Consider the following 19,694-nt stretch of genomic DNA (forward strand, 5'->3'; position numbering starts at 1 on the left):
GCCTTATTTGTGGAGCAGGAATATAGGCAACTATATTTTTGTAATAATACCATCATGACCTTATTAAATTAATATTATGAATTTGTTTAAAATTCATATTATATAAAACTAATTGAAGAAACTTCTTATAAGATAACTTCAATTAAAAAAATTGGTATTGGTGTACGTGATCATCCGCACGGAGTGCCTCGCAAGTACATGATTTACTGATTTTATTTTTTATGTTTTTATTTTTATTTCTTTTTGTGTTGTCTATGTTTTTATACTAACATATTTATAAGTACCATTGTTACTAAACAAATGGATCCTGTTATCCGAAATAAATAAATTTTGAATTTTTTTTTTTTTTTTGAAAAAAAAGGGTTGATCTATTATAGAGTTTTGCAATCAGTTTTTCCATAATATATTATTTATAATTTTTATATACACATAATAAATTATATATTTATTATTTATAATAAAAATATTCATTACCTTATTGTTTTAAATATATTATAGAAATATTTAGATTGGATAATATTTCTATTGTAGAAGTTGCATTGAAGGCCGCTTTCTATTTTACATACATACATACATAAAATCACGCCTCTTTCCCGGAGGGGTAGACTTTCTATTTTCCTAATTGAAATCTTTTCTGGTGCAATAAAGACATATAATCACTTCTCTATTCCTTACGGGGTAAACTGAAAGGTCACGTTCAGCTGTATGGCAATGAGATTCAAGTGAGATAAAGAGATGGTGACAGGACGCAAGTTTTAAGCCTTTCCCTTAGTCACCTTTACTACATCTATGGGAAATATTTGGATATAAAAGTGGTCCAATTTTAAAGTGCCGGGAACCCACGATTAAGATTTTTAACTGTATTGTATCAAATGTACTTAAAATTTTTGCCGTGTGGTTCCCGGGTGCCGTGTGGTTCCCGGCAGTGCCGTGTGGTTCCCGGCACCAATACAAAAAAGAATAGGACCACTCCATCTCTTTCTCATGGATGTCGTAAAAGGCGACTAAGGGATAGGCTTATAAACTTGGGTTTATTCTTTTAGGCGATGGGCTAGCAACCTGTCACTATTTGAATCTCAATTCTATCATTAAGCCAAATAGCTGAACGTGGCCATTTAGTCTTCAAGACTGTTGGCTCTGTCTACCCCGCATGGGATATGGATGTAACCATATGTATGTATGTATGTACTTAAAATTTAATAGTTTATATGTGAGTGAAACTTTGCGGTTATATGGCTTATATTTAAAATTTTACGATACATTGCAGAATTTTCAAGTATCCAAAGACTAATAATATACTACTGAAAGTTAATGTAATTGCTTATTAGCTACTGGAAGTAACTGTCATAATACCATTAGTATGGACGGATTGACCTAGCACCGTTTAAGATTAGCAGGTTTAAGATTACGGAAATTTTGCGATACAAAATTTACATAAGTGTTTCATAAATTTATGGGGCGGTAATAATTTCAGCTCAGATATATATGCATTGTTATTTTATTTTATCCATACATTATAATAAAACAGTAAAAATATTTTGTCTGTACATTGATTATTTTTGACTGAAATGGATAGAGGGACACTTAGAATGAATAATAGAAAACAATTTTTTTTTTAATTTTTTGTCTGTCTGTCTGTATGTATGTATGATCACGCTTATCTCCGAAAGTACTGAACCGATTTACTTAAAACTTTCACCAATTGCTTTGTTTTAACTTAGAAAAACATTTAAAGTTTGTTTCATCAAAATAAGTTCACTAAAAAAAAAGTTATCGTCATTTGAATGAACTCAAGGCATGAGTTTCCCTGCAAATAACTTACGAAATTAAAAATTCAAAGTCATTTATCATTGTACGGCAGCATAATACCTAATAACATCTATACTAATATTATAAAGCTGAAGAGTTTGTTTGTTTGTTTGAACGCGCTAATCTCAGGAACTACCTACTGGTTCGTATTGAAAAATTCTTTTTGCGTTGAATAGACCATTTCTCGAAGAAGGCTTAAGGCTATTTAACATCACGCTGCAACTATAACGAGCAAAGAAATAATGGAATATGTGAAAAAAACGGGGAAATTTATTTATCCTTGAGGGATTCAATGATGCCCAAAATAACTATTCCACGCGGACGAAGTCGCGGGTACAGCTAGTTTCCAATAAATTAATCCATTGAAAACAGGAGCTCTAACCGACCCTCTTAAAATTAATAAATTTGCTTATATACTCAGATTAATTTTATAAATATTATACAGGATAGTGACATTACTGTCAAGGATTGTCGTGAATTATACTCAAAGTAATTCAGTGAACCTATTTAATTTCAATTGACACTTCCCTTGTCATGTGGTGCGCGTGCTAACGTCCTCATGTTTGATGCACAACACTTTAGTAGTAATAGCTTATATCTAAACGATTGGTCGCCCGCGGCCCGTCGCGGTAAACATCTTGTTTAAAGAATCATAATACCTCGCACCATAGACTTCACACCGGCAGCGCAATGGTCAGTAACACATTGTACCTTTACACCAACTCATGTGAAATTCACAGACTAATTTGTTTTTTTTTTTCACTCATCTTTTTTATTAAAAATGAAGCCTATAATCTTGATTTGTTGACTAAACATACATGCATTAAATTAAATCGGTCAATGCTTAGATAACAGGTTAAATACATTCACATTCCTAAATCTTATGAGCGTTTTTACATATAATCTTAAGTCATACATGTATAACGTTTAATCGCCTAACCCAAAATCATTAAAAATAAAATATGAAATACAGTCCGTAGGTGCTTTTGTTTTAATTTAATTCGTTTATATAATCTTCTTCTTCTTCATCAATATTAATCTTCTTCTTCATAATCAAGAGCAACATATTTTTATACTATTAGCAGTAATTTGAAACGATGGCTTTTGTTTCTATATGCCAATACCATTCGTTTCTTACATTTGTATACTTAAAATTATTTAACACAATTAATTTGTCACGTTATGATCGTAAATTGGGATGACGACACGATAACCTTGCCTTAAGGAAAGACTAAACAATTTCTTGTCCCAAGGTAGACCGGAGTATCCGTATAAATACAATTTAATAAAATAAATAGTACGTATTGTCATAAAAAAAATATTACCTAGTATTTGTGAATTAAATTTTGAACTAATGATAAAATCGCACTTTTTGGAACTACTCATCAAATTTTTTAAAACTAATTTTCAGTGTGGGATTTGTACAAAAATAGTGAAATATTTTTTCTTAAAATATAATTTGTATTAACCAACTAGCTGTTGCCCGCGGCTCCGCCAAACGTCTGTCATCTGCCAAATATTAAATTAATTAACAAAAATTAAAACATCAGAGATTTTAAACAACTTACCACAGTAAAGATGTTTAAAACCCTTACCCCAGAATGTTAAGGCATAATTCCCCAACTATTTTTAAAATACTTTTATATTTTCGATTGAACTATTTAAAAATTTATTACAGCCTATTCTGTCTTCTTTAATTTGCAGAATAATCAAATGTAAAACAAGCTAATATAATACATGCAACTTTGAATAAAAAATAGTAGATATTTATTGATATGGAAAGGTGCTTTTAAGGAACTTCGTGCCAATTGCGTGCAGTCAAATCTAAAATGTTTTTAATTAACTTAATCAGAGAAGTTCACACTACATAAAAGGTTGGTAACATTGACGGATAGTTAAGTTACGTCAAATTTTATATGTAATTTGCAATCAAAAAGCTTAATATATCTTTTCAATTTATTTTCCTTATCCATGAGTAGTTTAAAATCTTACGAGATCGAACTTTGGAGTATGAAATATATGAAAAATGCTCAGCAAATTTATTTGTTTTTCTTTTGAGTTTAACCGCTAATTGTCACTAAAGATGTTTATAACACGATAATTGATCTTCATAGGATATACGTATCGTGATCACGATGTTAGTAAGTGGATTCAGTGTGATTCCACTAAATACATGACAAACACATCGAACTAATAACGCAATGTATTGTTTACGTCGTTCATAACGACGCGCGCCTGTATCAGATTATCACCATATTGAACTATTTGTTTAGTCATGGGATCCACAAGTTAGTACAAGTTTTCATGACGTTAGTGGAAAAGTTTGTGTGGCTTTTTTTTATTTCGTTACTATTATGAAGCTAAGAAATGTTCAATAAATTAGCGAGAAAAAATATATCAATTAAGTTTTTATGAAACTCAGATATCTTCGTCAATTGCTTAAACTATATAAAGGGCCATAGGTATATCATTACACAGAATACCAGTAAATTAAAAGAAAAAAAAAATTGTTGTATTTTACATACATCTATCCTTATTATATCATATATCCCTTGCGGGGTAGACAGAGCCAATAGTCTTGAAAAAACTGAAAGACCACGTTCAGTTGAAGGGCTAATTTATTGTTTTTTGATATTTTTAAATTTTATAAGTTATTATCCGACGTATAACTTCGACACTGAAGTAAAGAGAAAATATGTGAGCAATGTCATTGTTTGTTTAATGTATCATACACGTAACAATTTGATCATATGGTAATTTTTTATCAACAATGCTTTGGTCAAACATTAGTGAATCTATCCTTACTTATAACTAAGGCAGTCACTAGAGCGCAGTAGAATCGCGATACCCTCCCGAGATCTTTGGCGAGTAGTACCAGACGTTGGTATTACAATATAAATTAGTCAAATTTTAAATATTGGGTAAGTTAAGCATTGGTTTTATTTTTATATTGAACAATTTACACAATTTTTCCACAAGTAAGTAGTTACAAATATCATTTTACTAATAACTTAATTACATCTACAATCTATAATTTGATACTACCTAACTCCTATTAGTAAGTAGTTTGTGCCATAATAAATAAAAAAATTAATAAAATCTATATTTGTAAATAGATACCTTTAAGAACGTGTATTTAAATACTGAAAAATTCATAAATATTCATAGATATTGAAAAATTTTCTCACAAATTCTATAGCGGACGTTTTGCTAATATTTATATTTATTTTGTATAGCCCATTTAACATATTTTGTAATATGAAATATTTAACTGAATAGTGCTTTAACTTAATAGTTGAGCATTAGTATAATATATGATAATATAAAAATATAAAAAATGAAATAATTAGAATAATTAGATCTGCTAACGACTATTTCAGACACCAGATTTTTACAAAGATTTCCAACACTGTTGATAGATAGATAATGTTAATGATTGATCAGTATAGTACATTTTATTTTTATTGCTGTAACTACTAGTCACATGTTTTTATCTTTATTTTAATTTATTTGATATTTTTATTGTTGATTTTACAACTGAATTTTCTCTTACTTTACACAGTGAAAAATTGCAGAAAAAAAGTGTAGGTACTTATAGAATTCAATAACAACTTCAAGTGAAAAATGGTAAAAACAAATCAAGATATTGGCGGTTATTTCGATATTTAAATTTGTCATTCAGATTCAGTAGAACGAAGATTCAACACTAAAACATGAATGCAAGAAAAAGATGGTATTTAGATTGCATTTTCGAGAGAAGAAAAGCCTCGACTTGGTAATTAAGTAACACTATAAATGTGAAAGTTTCTGAGGATATCTATTTCAGCATACATTGGTTGCTGATAAAGTAACATTCTAGCAATGTTTTCTTTTGTCACAATCATAAAACCACTGTAACCAACATGCAACAAGGAGCTCAATAACATTAACTCTCTTGAGAAATAGTGACCTTGCCATCATATTATAATACACACACGCACCTATCAAAGGATTGTCTATTACATTTGTATCATTGATGTACTCGTAGGTAGAGGATGAAGCAATTTACTTTTTTCGTAAAAGACTCTACACACATACACGTATAATAAAAATAAACGTGGAAAAAATAATTATGGTCACCAGTCATAGTTCCACATAGGAGAGTACTAGTTTTCTTATCCCATAATTATTTTACTTGGATTACTATAAACTCTAGCAAAGACGTCATTCTGCTTGATTGTGTGCTCTCTTCCTACATCCACCGGTCAATTTATTTCCAACTCTTATTGCTAGTGTGTCAATGCTCACATCAATTTCTGTTTTCCTAACTACATATATTTTCCCATTTTCGGATTTCCGAGTAATTTATTTTATCACGGAAAGAAACATATCTGTGCAACTTAATAATTAATTTAAATACATACATTCTTAAACCTCCATTAGTGCTAATGCGAAAATCTGAAAACGTATTAATTTTCTTTACTGTAATCACCATTAGCGGTCGGAAGAACATTAAAGGTGATGAGTAATAAGGCCTAAAACTCATGTGACATGGCCAATGCTCTAAATTTTCAAATGTACGTACATTTCTTACAACAATACATTTTATTTCACTAAATATGAGGAACTACAAATCTCTATTCTTTCCATTGTTTTATTTGTACCAATGTATATTGTACAAATTAAGGTAATTATGGTCAAAAAGGTAAACAAAGCAAGTATGTGACAACAATTCACACTACAATTATTCAAATGACATGCGCAAACCTGTTAAAAGTTAATTAGCAAATAAGATCACAATGCTTATTTGATATAGGAAACTTGTTTACGTTTTTAGATATATACTTTCTTATTTCAATTATTGTATTCAATAGATGTACGTACATCAAAAGAAATGGAGTGAAGATATTTTATATTTTGGAACTTTATAAGTATATTAGAAACCTATTAGAAAAAATCTCATGAATGTGATGATCTAAATAACACATTGCCGGAGCGACAAATGCATGCAAATTGGCAAAATTAATTTAAAGTATTAATATTATATTGAACAAACGTAACGACCAACCACGTGTGTGTATTATTTATTTTTCTTACAAACAAAGCGATAAAATATTTCACAATCAATGAACAAATAAACATCAAACAAAACATATATTACATGAAGTCATTGTCCTTTACCTTTTTATTAAGGTCTCATAACAAAACGATCGTCATGAGTGTATAATTGGATGAGCATCCATCCAACAAATAAGAGCGTATCAGGGCGCGTGGCGACGGCGGACCACGCTCATCTAATGATTACAAACTCGTGGTCCGCTCCTCGTGAGTGGTCATGTGATTGTGATGAGACCACTTAAGCAAATAAATGCGTTGCGGCCGCGGACCAACTACTGACATTCGGTAGCCATCACCTTTCACGTCATCAGTTGCATAGATTGTTATAAAATCCCAAATACGAGTTTTTTCCCCAACAATTGACCAAAATAAAATCGTGACTTTAAAACAGAAGACAAAAATCAAAATGTATAAGTAAATGTAATAGATGAAAATTTAGAAAAAAAAAGTTGGAAAGCGGCGAATGGTGCAATTAACACACACAACATCAACAATTGAGTTGAGAGAGGTCAATGTCTTAAAATATTGCCATTTCTATGGAATATTTTTAAGACATTGATTTCCAGCCTGCACACAACTTAATCTTGAATTCTTATATAACCAACCTTCATTTTTCATAAAGCATTATCATTCTACTTATATTTTATTTAGCAGGATTTGTATAAAATCTTCGCACTTTGTATACTCACAATTATATACGTATTATTTACTAGTTGTTTCCCGCAACTCCGTTAAGGTTACGTACATATTACAGGTCCCTTTGGCTTCTACATCACATGATCCTCCATTTTTAACTCATCAGGTTGACCAACATTTGTTATGACGACTTTTCCATAATTCGGATGATTTAGCTGGTCTACAATGGTTCTGCATCAGGTGTTCTAGATCTTCGATTTTTAAAAGCCGACAGAAAATGCTCTTCAGTTTGAACAACTTTTGTTAATCAGTCCTTTCTATAATTCCTATAGTTTAGCTGAGTTATTATGGTTCGATATTACCTGTTCCAGATTCTAAAATAAATTATACCCTAGGTATATGTTGGCCAGGCTTAAGAGCTTTACAACAAAATAGTTTTATTCATATCCGTTCAGTAGTTCCGGAGGTTAGCATGTACAAACAAACATACAGACATAACAACAGACAGACTTTTTCGTCAAATTCATACTATTTCTGCATCGTTATAAAGTATATTTTTTAATATACCTACTGTACAATGTACAGACAATTTTTTTACAGTTTTATTATATGTATTGATTTATAAGTTTTTGATATTACAAACACTGCAAAATGTTATTTACTCATTTAAAAATAACTTTGCAACTAAAGGCATAAATAACTGTATTTGCTTAGATATCAAATGTAAATGAAGACATACATATGTAAAAAACAGCACTACAAAATATAAATATATTATAACATTTATTGAATGCCGACTGAAAATATTGTTATACTTTGAAAGTAGTGGAACAATTTTTTTTTTTGGTTTGCTGTATTGTAGATACTATTTTGATTTTTTATGTAATGGACCTACGACCCCACCATAGAGTCGTTACAAAGTAGGTATCAAAATAATGAAAGATCGCGTATAATTCCCGTTAAAAAATGCAGAGAATTCAACGCAAACTTTTATATATTTATTTCAGAACTTTTTTTTACATATGCTTACTTTTACTGTATAAAAAACTCTGTATTGACGTCTTTAAATATTAATAATTAACTCATTAGGAACCTATTTGTCGATTTTCAATTCAGTCACTTATTCAGTCAATGTGCTCTTTTATAAATATATAGAGAAAAAAAGAAAATTAAGTCGCAACCCTTGCCAATTAGTATCACAATCTATTGTCTAATATTTAAAGTAAAAATATATGTATATGGGGAAATAGTATGGTAAGTAGTTACTTTTCATAAGGTTTGAATCTCTTGGCTCACTCTTAATTAGAAATCTTTATACAAATGTGTGAAAAAATTAAAAGTTACATTATACTTAATGAGTTTTGCTTTAGCGTCTGCAGCTACTGAAATTCAGTAAGTGTGTAGCCGCTAGCTGGCGAACGAGGTTCCTCGGGCAGAAACGCCCTTTACACCTACGTCAAAGTTGAACAATTAACAAAATCCTCGTAATTCTTGATGGTCTCGTTATGATTTTTATTTTCATTTTGCAATATATATTTATAATATTAAGTGAATGTAAAATTGTTTGAATAAGGACTTACGTCATTATTATATAATATTTTTTATAATATTTATAAACTTGAACACATCATTCATAAATTCCAAGGGTAAGGTACCCTTGGAATTTATGAATGATGTGTAAAAAATAAAGATTTTTATCTCATTGCAGGTACGCAAAACCAGCGTCAGAATGACGGCAATAAAGGAATATCCTTTCGATCTGAGTGATCTACAGAATCAATCTAACGAAAGTGGGGAGACGAAAAATCCGCCACCTGCACCAGCGCCTACGCAAACGTCTGCGTTGCCGGCAGATGCTCTGGCTGTTCCTTCCAGCATTACTAAAGCGCCCACCCCTGACGGAAGGAGAAAAGTGTCGATAATGGCAGATGAAGGCAGCAAAGACAGGGAAAATATGACATCAGAAAGGTAAATTAGTTTTAAAACTTTTTACCATTTTTCAAAAACAATGATTTGGATTAAAAAATTGGAACCGTGTATTATGTTTCGGTTAATAAATCATGAAAACACGTTAAAAATAATTGAAATTTTTCATGTCATCTAATAACCAAGCCAAATGCTTTATCTAAACTGTTTTGCCTGAATCAAATCATCAGGCGCTTACGTAAATCATTCACATATGAGATTTGTCAACAGTCATGATAATCTGTATAAGATTTAATAAACAACAAGAAAATTCATAGAATTTATCAAAAAATTTGAAGGTTTTATGATAAGATAGGTATGTCCGCATTCTTAAAGTCCTTACATAAATGTAGTTACCTAGTTATCAGATGTCCGATGTCCACGTCTTGGAAAATTTACATTCCTAAGCCCTCTTAAGCTGGCCATTTCATCTTTAAAAAAACTATTACGTTACTATAATCAAACTAAAGTAAATCCCTGTTTCTTACCTACCGGAGAACTTATCTAAAGACTGTTGTGTTATCTTAATTATTTTAAAGTTTCCTAAGTCTTATAACCCGTGAATTTCTTGTATATACTCGTTATAATGGTGAAACCGGAACCCTATTACTCAGCATCCGCTGTCTACCTGTGCGTCCGTCCGGCTATATAGAAAGCTGAAATTTAAACATAATGTTACAAGTAGTGTTGCCCAAATTCAGTCTTGGTCTTGCAGTCTTGGTCTTGTTCTTGCGTTTTTGCAAGACCAAGACCAAGAACAAGACCAGGTGTATTGGCGCAAGACCAAGACCAAGACTGACCGTGCAAGACTTGTGCAAGAACAAGACATAGCCTGCAAGACTCTTGCGTCTTGCAGCTAGGACTTAGCGCTATTTCACTGAGTAGTTAGGTGTAACAGTTCGGTGTATAGGTAGGTACGCTTAGGAATTCTATGAGACGCAAAAAACTGTATCAAAGAATATGAAAAACTGGACCTATGCGCATTACGACTAATACCATAAACATAGCGAATAAAAAATATCTATTAAAATCAAACTGAGTGCATGCATAGTTATGTTTTAACCATCGGCACTTTGATAATGCGGCATCAAAGGTTTTGTACTTACTTCTCAAAGAAATTTGCCGCTTTTCGGAAGTACATGGTTATGATACACGCGCCAGCGGCTTCTTTTGAAATCTAAAACAATCGTTGCCGCCACGCCGAAATCATAACATTTGACACTATTTGATTGCCGCCGTAGGTATACTCATGCAAAATAATTTCGAATTTTAAGAGTACCTACAGGTGTTCCAAAGAATAAATAAGTTTCAGAGTGCTTAGAATGAAAATGAATACATTATACTGATCACACAAGTAGTACTATGATTAGGATAAAATGGTAAGGATAGGTAGTTGATGTCATATTAATTCATTCTAGTAATATTGATTACTTATATGGTTTTAAACTAATTACTTAGGTACTATTATTGTACATTTAGTCATTATATTTCTTAAGTTTTTACAAGAAAAAATAGCAAAGAAGTGTTCAAATATCACCCGTTTAATAAATATTGTAGCCACTTTTAAATATACTTGAAACGTGTAAAAAATTCTACAAAACTAATAAAATAATATAAAAAGCGTAGGTACTTACCTACTAATAAAATAAAAAGCCTGCGATAAGAGTTTTGTATTACTTACCAGCCCGAATATCTCTGAGAGAGATGATGAGAGTAAGTATTTACTAGCTGTGCCCGCGACTTCGTCCACGAGGAATAGTAACTTTGGAGGTATAGTGACGTTCAGGACTTATTTATTTATTTTAAAACTTCTGTCATCAAACATACAAACGAACTCTTCAGCTTTATAATATTAGTATAGATGTACGCCAAAACATTCACTTATATGTAAAGAATAGTGATTGGCACTAATTCTTTACATATATTTTATTCACGCGTCGCGTCTGTACAAGTAGCTAATATTTAGTGTGTGTTTGTACGCCGCACGCGGCATTGTTTGATTTGCGGCGGCATCCTTTTTATAGAGCCGGCACGTGGCGAGGCGGCGCGGTAGAAAGCAAGGAAACGTACTATAAATAAAGGAATTATTTTAATTCCAGTCATTTCCAATTGAGCTGTGCTTCGAGTCTAACTTAATAATTGTTTTTACTAATTCTCGTTATTTTCTAAAAACGTATCACGTGTACAATTTAATATGAGTGACGAAGATTCAAATTATTCTAGTCCGAGTAACGAGAGTTTGAGTCACAGATCTAAAAGACCCAAAAGCAAATTTGAGGAGTTTTTCGAAATAATTCATGCATCCCAAACTGCCTTCTGTAAATTGTGCCAACATAAAAAGATTGAAATAAAAATGAAAAACAGAAACACTTCAGGCTTAAGGAAACATCTAATATCTTTCCACAAAAAGGAATCAGAAATATTTCTTCCTGTTAAACCAAAATTAAGTGGAGATATCACAAGCTTTTTAGTAACCGCTGGAAGAAGTGGACAGGTAAGAATATTTTTTTAACAGTTAAAAGAATTTTAACTCTGCGTAGCTATTCATGCGATACTTTCAAAAACGCCATTGACTTACGTAAGTATTTTTGAGTTAGTGGTGTTTTCATCTAGGGGTGCGACACATTAAGTATGTAATTATCGTCTTAAATATTTTTTATAAACACCCATATTTTCATTTAATCGGCCAGTAACAACTAAGTACTTTATTTTGGTAAATTACAGTTCAGTGCAACCTTCAGCGTAAGCTTATAAATCATAAATGTTTATTAAGAAAGAGTTACTTCCATGGAAAACGACATATATCGTAGGTCAGTTGATTTTTCGAATTTCTTATCAAATCTTCAGTTATTTATTAATCTGCTTGATCTTTACTATGGCTATGTTAATTCAAGCTCACAATGTTCCAATTCTAATACGTTTTTCTAAGTTTTAAAGTAAACTTTAATAAATAGTAATAGACTAATAGGTAATTGCAAGACTTGCAAGACTCTTGCTGCAAGACCAAGACCAAGACCAAGACTGGGAGCGCAAGACCAAGACCAAGACCAAGACTAGGTGTATTGGCGCAAGACCAAGACCAAGACTGGCTAAGTCTCGTCTTGTTCTTGCATTTGGGCAACACTAGTTACAAGTATAATACTGTTGCCTTTGATTTCGCACTCTTAGGAATTTCTAAAATTATTTCCTTCACGTCGTTCCGTTCCATCAATCATATATACCAAGACCGAAACGAACTTATTCAAATGGCAGAAAATACCTATAACGATGGAATAACTTCACTTTTTATCCACATCCATGTAGTTCAAGTACACCCTACTAATATTATAAATGCGAAAGTTTGTGAGTATGTCAGTATGGAGGTTTGTTACTCTTTCACGCAAAAAATTCTAAACCGATTACGATGAAATTTGGTATGTAGGTAGCTGAAGACCCAGAATAACATATAGGCTACTTTTTATCCCGGAGTTCCCGCGGGATTGATTGATAGAGTTTCGATGCGGACAAAGTCGCGGGTGGGCTCTAGTTCTTCATATTAACAGGTGTGAGTGTTGTTCTCATTGAAGTGTATATAGTTCTCATCTCTTAGCTTAATTTCAGCAAACAAACAATCAAAATCATTTATTTTTAATGTTTATGCAATTAATGATAGAAATCGCAAAAAAAAATGAAATACATTGAAAAAAAAGAAAAGTACAAACAAACATATTTTTTTTATTTTGATTTTAATGGAAACAACTAATGCATCAATAAACATTTTAGATCTCCACAACCATATAAAATGCTCTATTTTCCTTACAAGTCCTCTATATTTTCAAATTTTAAAAATATACCAATTTCTAGTTTGTACGAACAATCCAAGGGATTTAGCGATTTGAAATAGAACTGGCACGATATTCCACATGACGTAACACACATCCGCAACAACTTAATGCAAAAGACTTCAACGTGTTCGCATATCGTTAGGAACTTTGAACTTAATTCATTTTTCTTGTTAATCAATAAATAATTTTATTAATTACTATTGGTTTCTGTTAGTAATATTCAATTATTTTCTTATGAAATCAAATTTATAAAATAACGTTTGAATTTACCTTCTAAGATTTAATAAAATATTACTTTTGATTTTAGATTTCATCACTTCATAGTATAAAGCAAAGTCGCTTCCCGCGTCTGTCCCTATGTTTCTATATAAGCTTAAATGTTTAAACAACACGAAACACAAAGTTTTTTGATGCAGATAGATAGAGTGATTCAAGAGGAAGGTTTTAATGTTTTTCTTTTGTTTTACGAGGACGTAACTCAGGGGCTTACTCCAATTAAAAATTATTAATATACACTTGTCTGTCTTTAAGGCACATACTTAACGATGTATTCAGCTCGATCGGGTTGGTAATTACAGAGCAAACTAGCTGTGATGTTTGGACAAACAAAGGATGGATGCATTCGTAGAGTTCCCTCTTCTCTTTTGAGATACTAAACCCTTTATTTTAGTTAATAAGTAACAATTTGTTACTAACAAATAACCCATGTTATGTCATTGAGTCTAAGATATCAAACCAATTTTTCTAAGGCGGAGTTGTGCCCCGACTTTCAGTCCTGTGAAAAATGGTAATTCCATTCCATTCCCATTTTTTTCCTTTATAAATCACAAAATTGATAAATTTCTCCAAATATATAATTTTTGTGGATATATATTTAGATTATGATAGATAATAATAGAGATTTATCGCTTGTTTTAAATTAATGAATTATAAAATTTCTTAATTAACTGCGCATAATATCATCTTATTGTAATTGATCGTGGCTGATTGATATGTAGATGATTTGTACGTCAAATTTAAACCCTTTTATACTACACCTTTCACTACCAGTTAGTGAATGCATGTAGGTACCTGTGTATCTTACATTTAAATACAGTACGTCTTGTACAAATCACGTGAATCGTTGTGAAAGGAGCACTCAATGCTTATTATAATATCTGCCATAGATACACGTAGTGGTATTTTGACCCAATGTCAATACTGCGTCATGTACAAAGGATTTTTTGTTCCCTGTTACTCAATAGAAACACAATTTATCGCAAATAGATTTAGGTCAAATAGGTAGTTAGATATGAAGGTTTACGCTTTAAATAACCGTGTCAAATGTATATGATTTCTCCACCTCTATTGCATCTCAAAAACTAACTTCTTAATACACTATGCATGTATGATTCAGAAGAGTTTGTGATCACGATAGGTTTGAATGTGCCTAATTGTACTTGTAGTTTTGTCTGTGTCCAATACGTACTAATCATAGTAATCAGCATATATACCAAACAGGCTCCTAGGTGTCAGGCACGCTACTCGTATAACCATCAAATCATTAGCACGTCGTTTTACCAAATTTTATTACTTTTGTAACATCTCTCTTCCTTTCGTCTTACCAGGTTCTTAGTTGCACCCTCAATTGTTGTTTCATAGAAGAGTATACTTAGTAAAAAAATATTATAGGAGCACAATACTCGTACTATCGCGTTCATATCTGCAGTCATAGTTTTAAAATTCTTACGGGTTAAAATAGCGTGCACTGAGGTTCCACTAGATACACACACACATGCATATTTAAAAAGAATAAATATTCCTTCAAATGAATACGGTCTTTAATACCAATGATTACTAAGAAAAACAGTCTATTATTCTTTGACATATAACATAACAAAACAGAAAGAGACGGTAATCAACGATGGCCGAATTGGGCCCGATAATTGTCGATCGAGATATCGTCGTCTCTCATTATTTGCATAAGATTTGCCTATAGAGGGAAGCCTGCGACTGCCAGACTTATGTCATTTCAATAAGGTTGAAAGTTTGTCTGCACACGACCCTAACATAGGTAGTGGTTCCTTTGAAAATTATTGGGTAGCAATTTTATTACTTCGTGTGAGCAAGTGAGATCTAAGATATATTAGATAATCTCGCTTGTTCACACTCGCTTGTTCTAGTTACTAGCGTTACTTGGATTCCGAAGCTATTCAAGGATTTTTTTTTTAATTTTTTTACTGACAATTTTTAATGTTTCAAGGTGCCATTTGAACTAAGTAACTGACTGACTAACTAACTGATATCTAAGAATTACAATACCTACCCGTGTCTTCAAACACGGAAATCAGCAAGAAATATTAAATTTATTTATATAGGTAATTTATTTAATAAAGAGGGAGCAAAATAAAACATTCAATAATTAAAATTAGTAAATTTTATTAAAACAGTTTACCTGTAGTTTTATTTACATATTGATGATTATATAAAGCTATACATATATAGTATATTACACTAATTGTATTATCCACTTATCTCCTGTTATTAAGGTTACAGCTTAATTATTCGTTTTCATAAAGAAAAGATATTGAAGCTGTCCTTAAAATACTATCCAAGTAATTATTACTTTTAATATAAATTGGCAGAACCTTTCACGCACTATATGGACTCGATGCATAGGGCAGTTGTCTTGCACAAATGATATTGTTGGCATATCATCAATCGGATAAATACACCGCACAGTTGGTAACATGGTTTCTTGCAGCACTTGCACATAATGAGCAGCTGTAGCGCGTCCTGCTATCCACACCTGTTCCCCAGGTCCAGCAGCACTCATCCAGCCCCACATATTTACAGATATGTGTCCAGACTCCATATTTGGCACTATATTTTTTTCTTCATACAGAGTTGCATTTCTTCGCCATAAATGAAGCCTACCGTGTTGTGATGACATAAACGAACTTTTCGTCCGTAAATATCGCTTCTTTCCAGTAAAAATCCAAATACTGCCGAGCAAATTCTAAACGTCTTTGCTATTTATTTCGGATAAATACGGCTTTCTTGCTGGCTGCCTGTTGTGTAGTCCCTCACGATGAAAACTCGACGAACAGTAACCACTAATGTGTCGAACTGTTCCGCAAATGTTCTGGTCGGTATGAAGCCATTATTTTCGTACTGTTCCACCATGGATCACCGCTGTGTGGCTGTCGCTGTGTTGATTATTAGCGGATGACGGTCGCTGCGCGGTCGACTTTTTAGACTACCCTCTTCTTGATGGCGCGTTACCCAACGTTTCACCGCTTGTTGTTTATTGTGTTATTTGTGTGAATGTGTGAGTGATAGCAGCGGTGCAAGCTATAAAGTTTTGCGAACTATGACTGCAATTATGAACGCGACCGTACATACACACTTATAATCACGTCTTTTTTCCTTAGAGAGCTAACAGTTTTTTAAAGACCACAATTATTGAAAATAGCTCAGATCGTCCATTGTAGTATAGTTTACAATTGTAGACGTCAATTAAAAAAAATTTAAAAATTAATAATTAATAATTTGTAAACGAGAACAAGTACAATTAAATTACATAGAATAACGATGACATCTGCAGAAATTATTTAACTGTGTCGCAGATGTCACCGCCAACCCCCAGAATTTTTTTTTATCGTTGAGCTTTGCCTGATCAAATATATAAAGCAAAAATAGCAAACTTTTTTACAGCAAAAATGCTCAGTGAACACATTGCGTGTTCTCGATGGGTAGATCGAATTATTAACAAGTTGGAAGAACTATTTTATTTTATATCATTCCATTTTCTTCGAAGAACATCCAGCAATTAACAACAAAAAAGTTAACTAACTAACAACTAAAGACCAATTTTATATATAAAACAACTATGTAGATTTTCACTTAAAAAGTACTTATTACTTGACCCTATTATGACTGCTGCTTCAGTCAAGTTTAAGGTATTAAGACTTCTTCGACAATATAATAAGCAAGTTTAGTGACAAGTTATGTAATAAGGCGCGATTCTTGTCGGATTATAGTTTTAATAGCTACTTGAAAAGGGCAGTATCTTTAATTTTGACCTGTCCATCTTATCAAAGATATCTAGTATGTGGTAGTACCAATGACTTTATTAAAAGTCTGGCAACGTTCCATAAAGACCACCGCCACACATACCACCTGATACATGGCCAAAGAAAGTAAGGAAGCATGCTTCTTCTATTGACAACTAGGGCTGTCTGATTCTGAGTTCGTTAAGTTTAGAAACGGACGTTCGACTTTTACGTACAGAACTTAACCCTCATTTCCTCCTTTTTTAAATTCACATTCATGCTATCAATGCCTCATCAATGCAATTCAATTTGTTAAGAAGAAGGCAAACTAATTAAAATAATCAAATACAAATAATAAAATAAGCTCTTTAAAATTTAAATAACAAAATAAAATAAACATGTCACATGACTGTGTTATTCTAAATAAACGCTTACTTAAGAAACAATTGCGACCAATTTTGTATTTTTCCATAATTAGTTACAGTATTTGGTCACGGTATAAAATTTCCAATAGAAAACAGTTTTGTAGTAAGTATATATACTTATATCTAACTATATTTCAATTATTTACATAAAATATTCCATTTTAATCTTGAAAAAATTTCGTATTCAAAATAAATAATTAATTCATCTTGAAAATACAAAAACCACACTGAAACTATTCGACAAATTTATACCAGTTCGATATTTCTGCGCACAGGATAATCGTTTTACAGTTTTGTGTGAAATCCGAAGTTAATTATTTTTTTTATTGAACATTGAACCGTGACTGCAGTAGTCAGTTTTATTGGAAATATTTTTGAACAAAGCGACGTATAGAACGAATTGTTCTCTTTTACGATTGTGTTCGTGGTACACATATTGTGTCGATCAGCGGGCAGTGCGGAAGGTTCGGAGGGCGCGGGTGCGCAGCCATAGTTGTCATTTGAGCTTGTTTGAGATTTTCCACGCAGTATTATAAACACGGGGCGCGATATCGCGGACAGTAGTCAGTTGTCATCTTAATACCAATCCGGCAGCCCGCCCCAGGCGATGAACAACATTTTTCTATGGCAGATAGTTTACTGTTGGGCTTGAGACCATTTTTTGCACAACGGCCAATGACCGGCCAGCCGGCCGGCGAAACTAAGAGGACGGAGGCAGTCACGTGCCCGGGGTGAGGCGCGACGGGCGGCTCACTCACAACCGAACCTTCTCTTTAAGATGCACATTCGCCTTCACATAGGTGTGGAGCATGCTGGTCCGGACGGCATGCCCCCGCGTCGAGTACCCGCTTTGTTAGCTCCGTAACCTTAAATTTCGTGAATAAGACTCGCTGAGTACCATGTAGGATGTCTCACAGCAGCCTTAGTTGTCACTACGACAGCTACTTACCATCGGATTCATCGCTTGAGACAGACGCACTCAATCGGCACTGGTAAGTCTAAAAACTACATTTATTTGGCCGCAGTCTATAAAATGCATTCTGCTCGCAACGTAAAATTACGCAATGAAAACACTACGCCGTGCACAAGCGTACTTACATACATTATTTATTTTCTGATTCGGAGCAATATGTTTGTACATGTGCATTATAGTTTATATGCTTGATTTTAAAAATATCTACTCATATAAAAAATATTTGTTCTCGTCGTCGTCGATCATATTACATATTTAAGTCCTACATATGGTGAAACATCGATATAAGTAGGAACTATAAACATTCACAATGTAGGTACCTAGTAGGTATAATCAATTGTTTGACAAATCTGTCCACGGAAGTTTCAGTTTACACTTGGACAATTTTCTGCTCACCTACTTCTTTCAGCGGTGATATGATTAATATCAATGTCACTAAAAGCTATATACCTACTTGATAAACGAAGTCACCAGGTACATATTGTAACTATAACGATTGCTTTTCAATAATTAGTCGATAAATAAAATCATAGGTAAGGTGAGACGTTTGTAAATGTAGTGTATCTAGATTAAAATTTCCTAAATTGCTAACTAAACCTACATTAATGCTACTGCAAATAAGTTAAGAAGGATCTCACAATCGTCATAAACATAACCTTTATCCTGTGATAATAAAATAAGCCGTTAGTTTGCAATGACCGTCCGCGCAACTGTCTGCCAAATTGTCAACGTATCAAGTAACCGAAAAAAAGGTTACTTTTTGCTAGAATAGGCATGATGACTAATTTTTGTTTTGGTGTTTATTAATTTACTTTCATAATAACTAACACATTGGTGAAATAATAGCATCGAAAAACTGGCGAGTCCAAAACGTTGTTAATTAATTTATATTGTTTTAAGACATTGTCTTCATCCCTGCAAAACCTCTTAT

General features: G+C 32.5%; 1 protein-coding gene across 3 annotated transcripts in view; it reads left to right on the top strand.

Moving 5' to 3' along the window:
• LOC106143138 (sodium/hydrogen exchanger 9B2) overlaps positions 1 to 19,694 on the top strand; it is a 39,182-nt gene that overhangs the window by 8,254 nt on the left and 11,234 nt on the right. For 2 of the 3 annotated variants that reach the window (XM_013345145.2, XM_013345147.2), the window contains exon 2: positions 9,251 to 9,510. In XM_013345145.2, coding sequence (XP_013200599.1) covers positions 9,251 to 9,510 — 260 coding nt within the window. Of the gene's footprint in view, positions 1 to 2,398; positions 2,503 to 9,250; positions 9,511 to 19,694 lie in introns of those variants that run through there. The other variant, XM_060946253.1, reaches the window with a different exon arrangement.

This window comes from Amyelois transitella, chromosome 2, assembly GCF_032362555.1.
Source record: "Amyelois transitella isolate CPQ chromosome 2, ilAmyTran1.1, whole genome shotgun sequence".
Lineage (NCBI taxonomy): Eukaryota > Metazoa > Arthropoda > Insecta > Lepidoptera > Pyralidae > Amyelois > Amyelois transitella.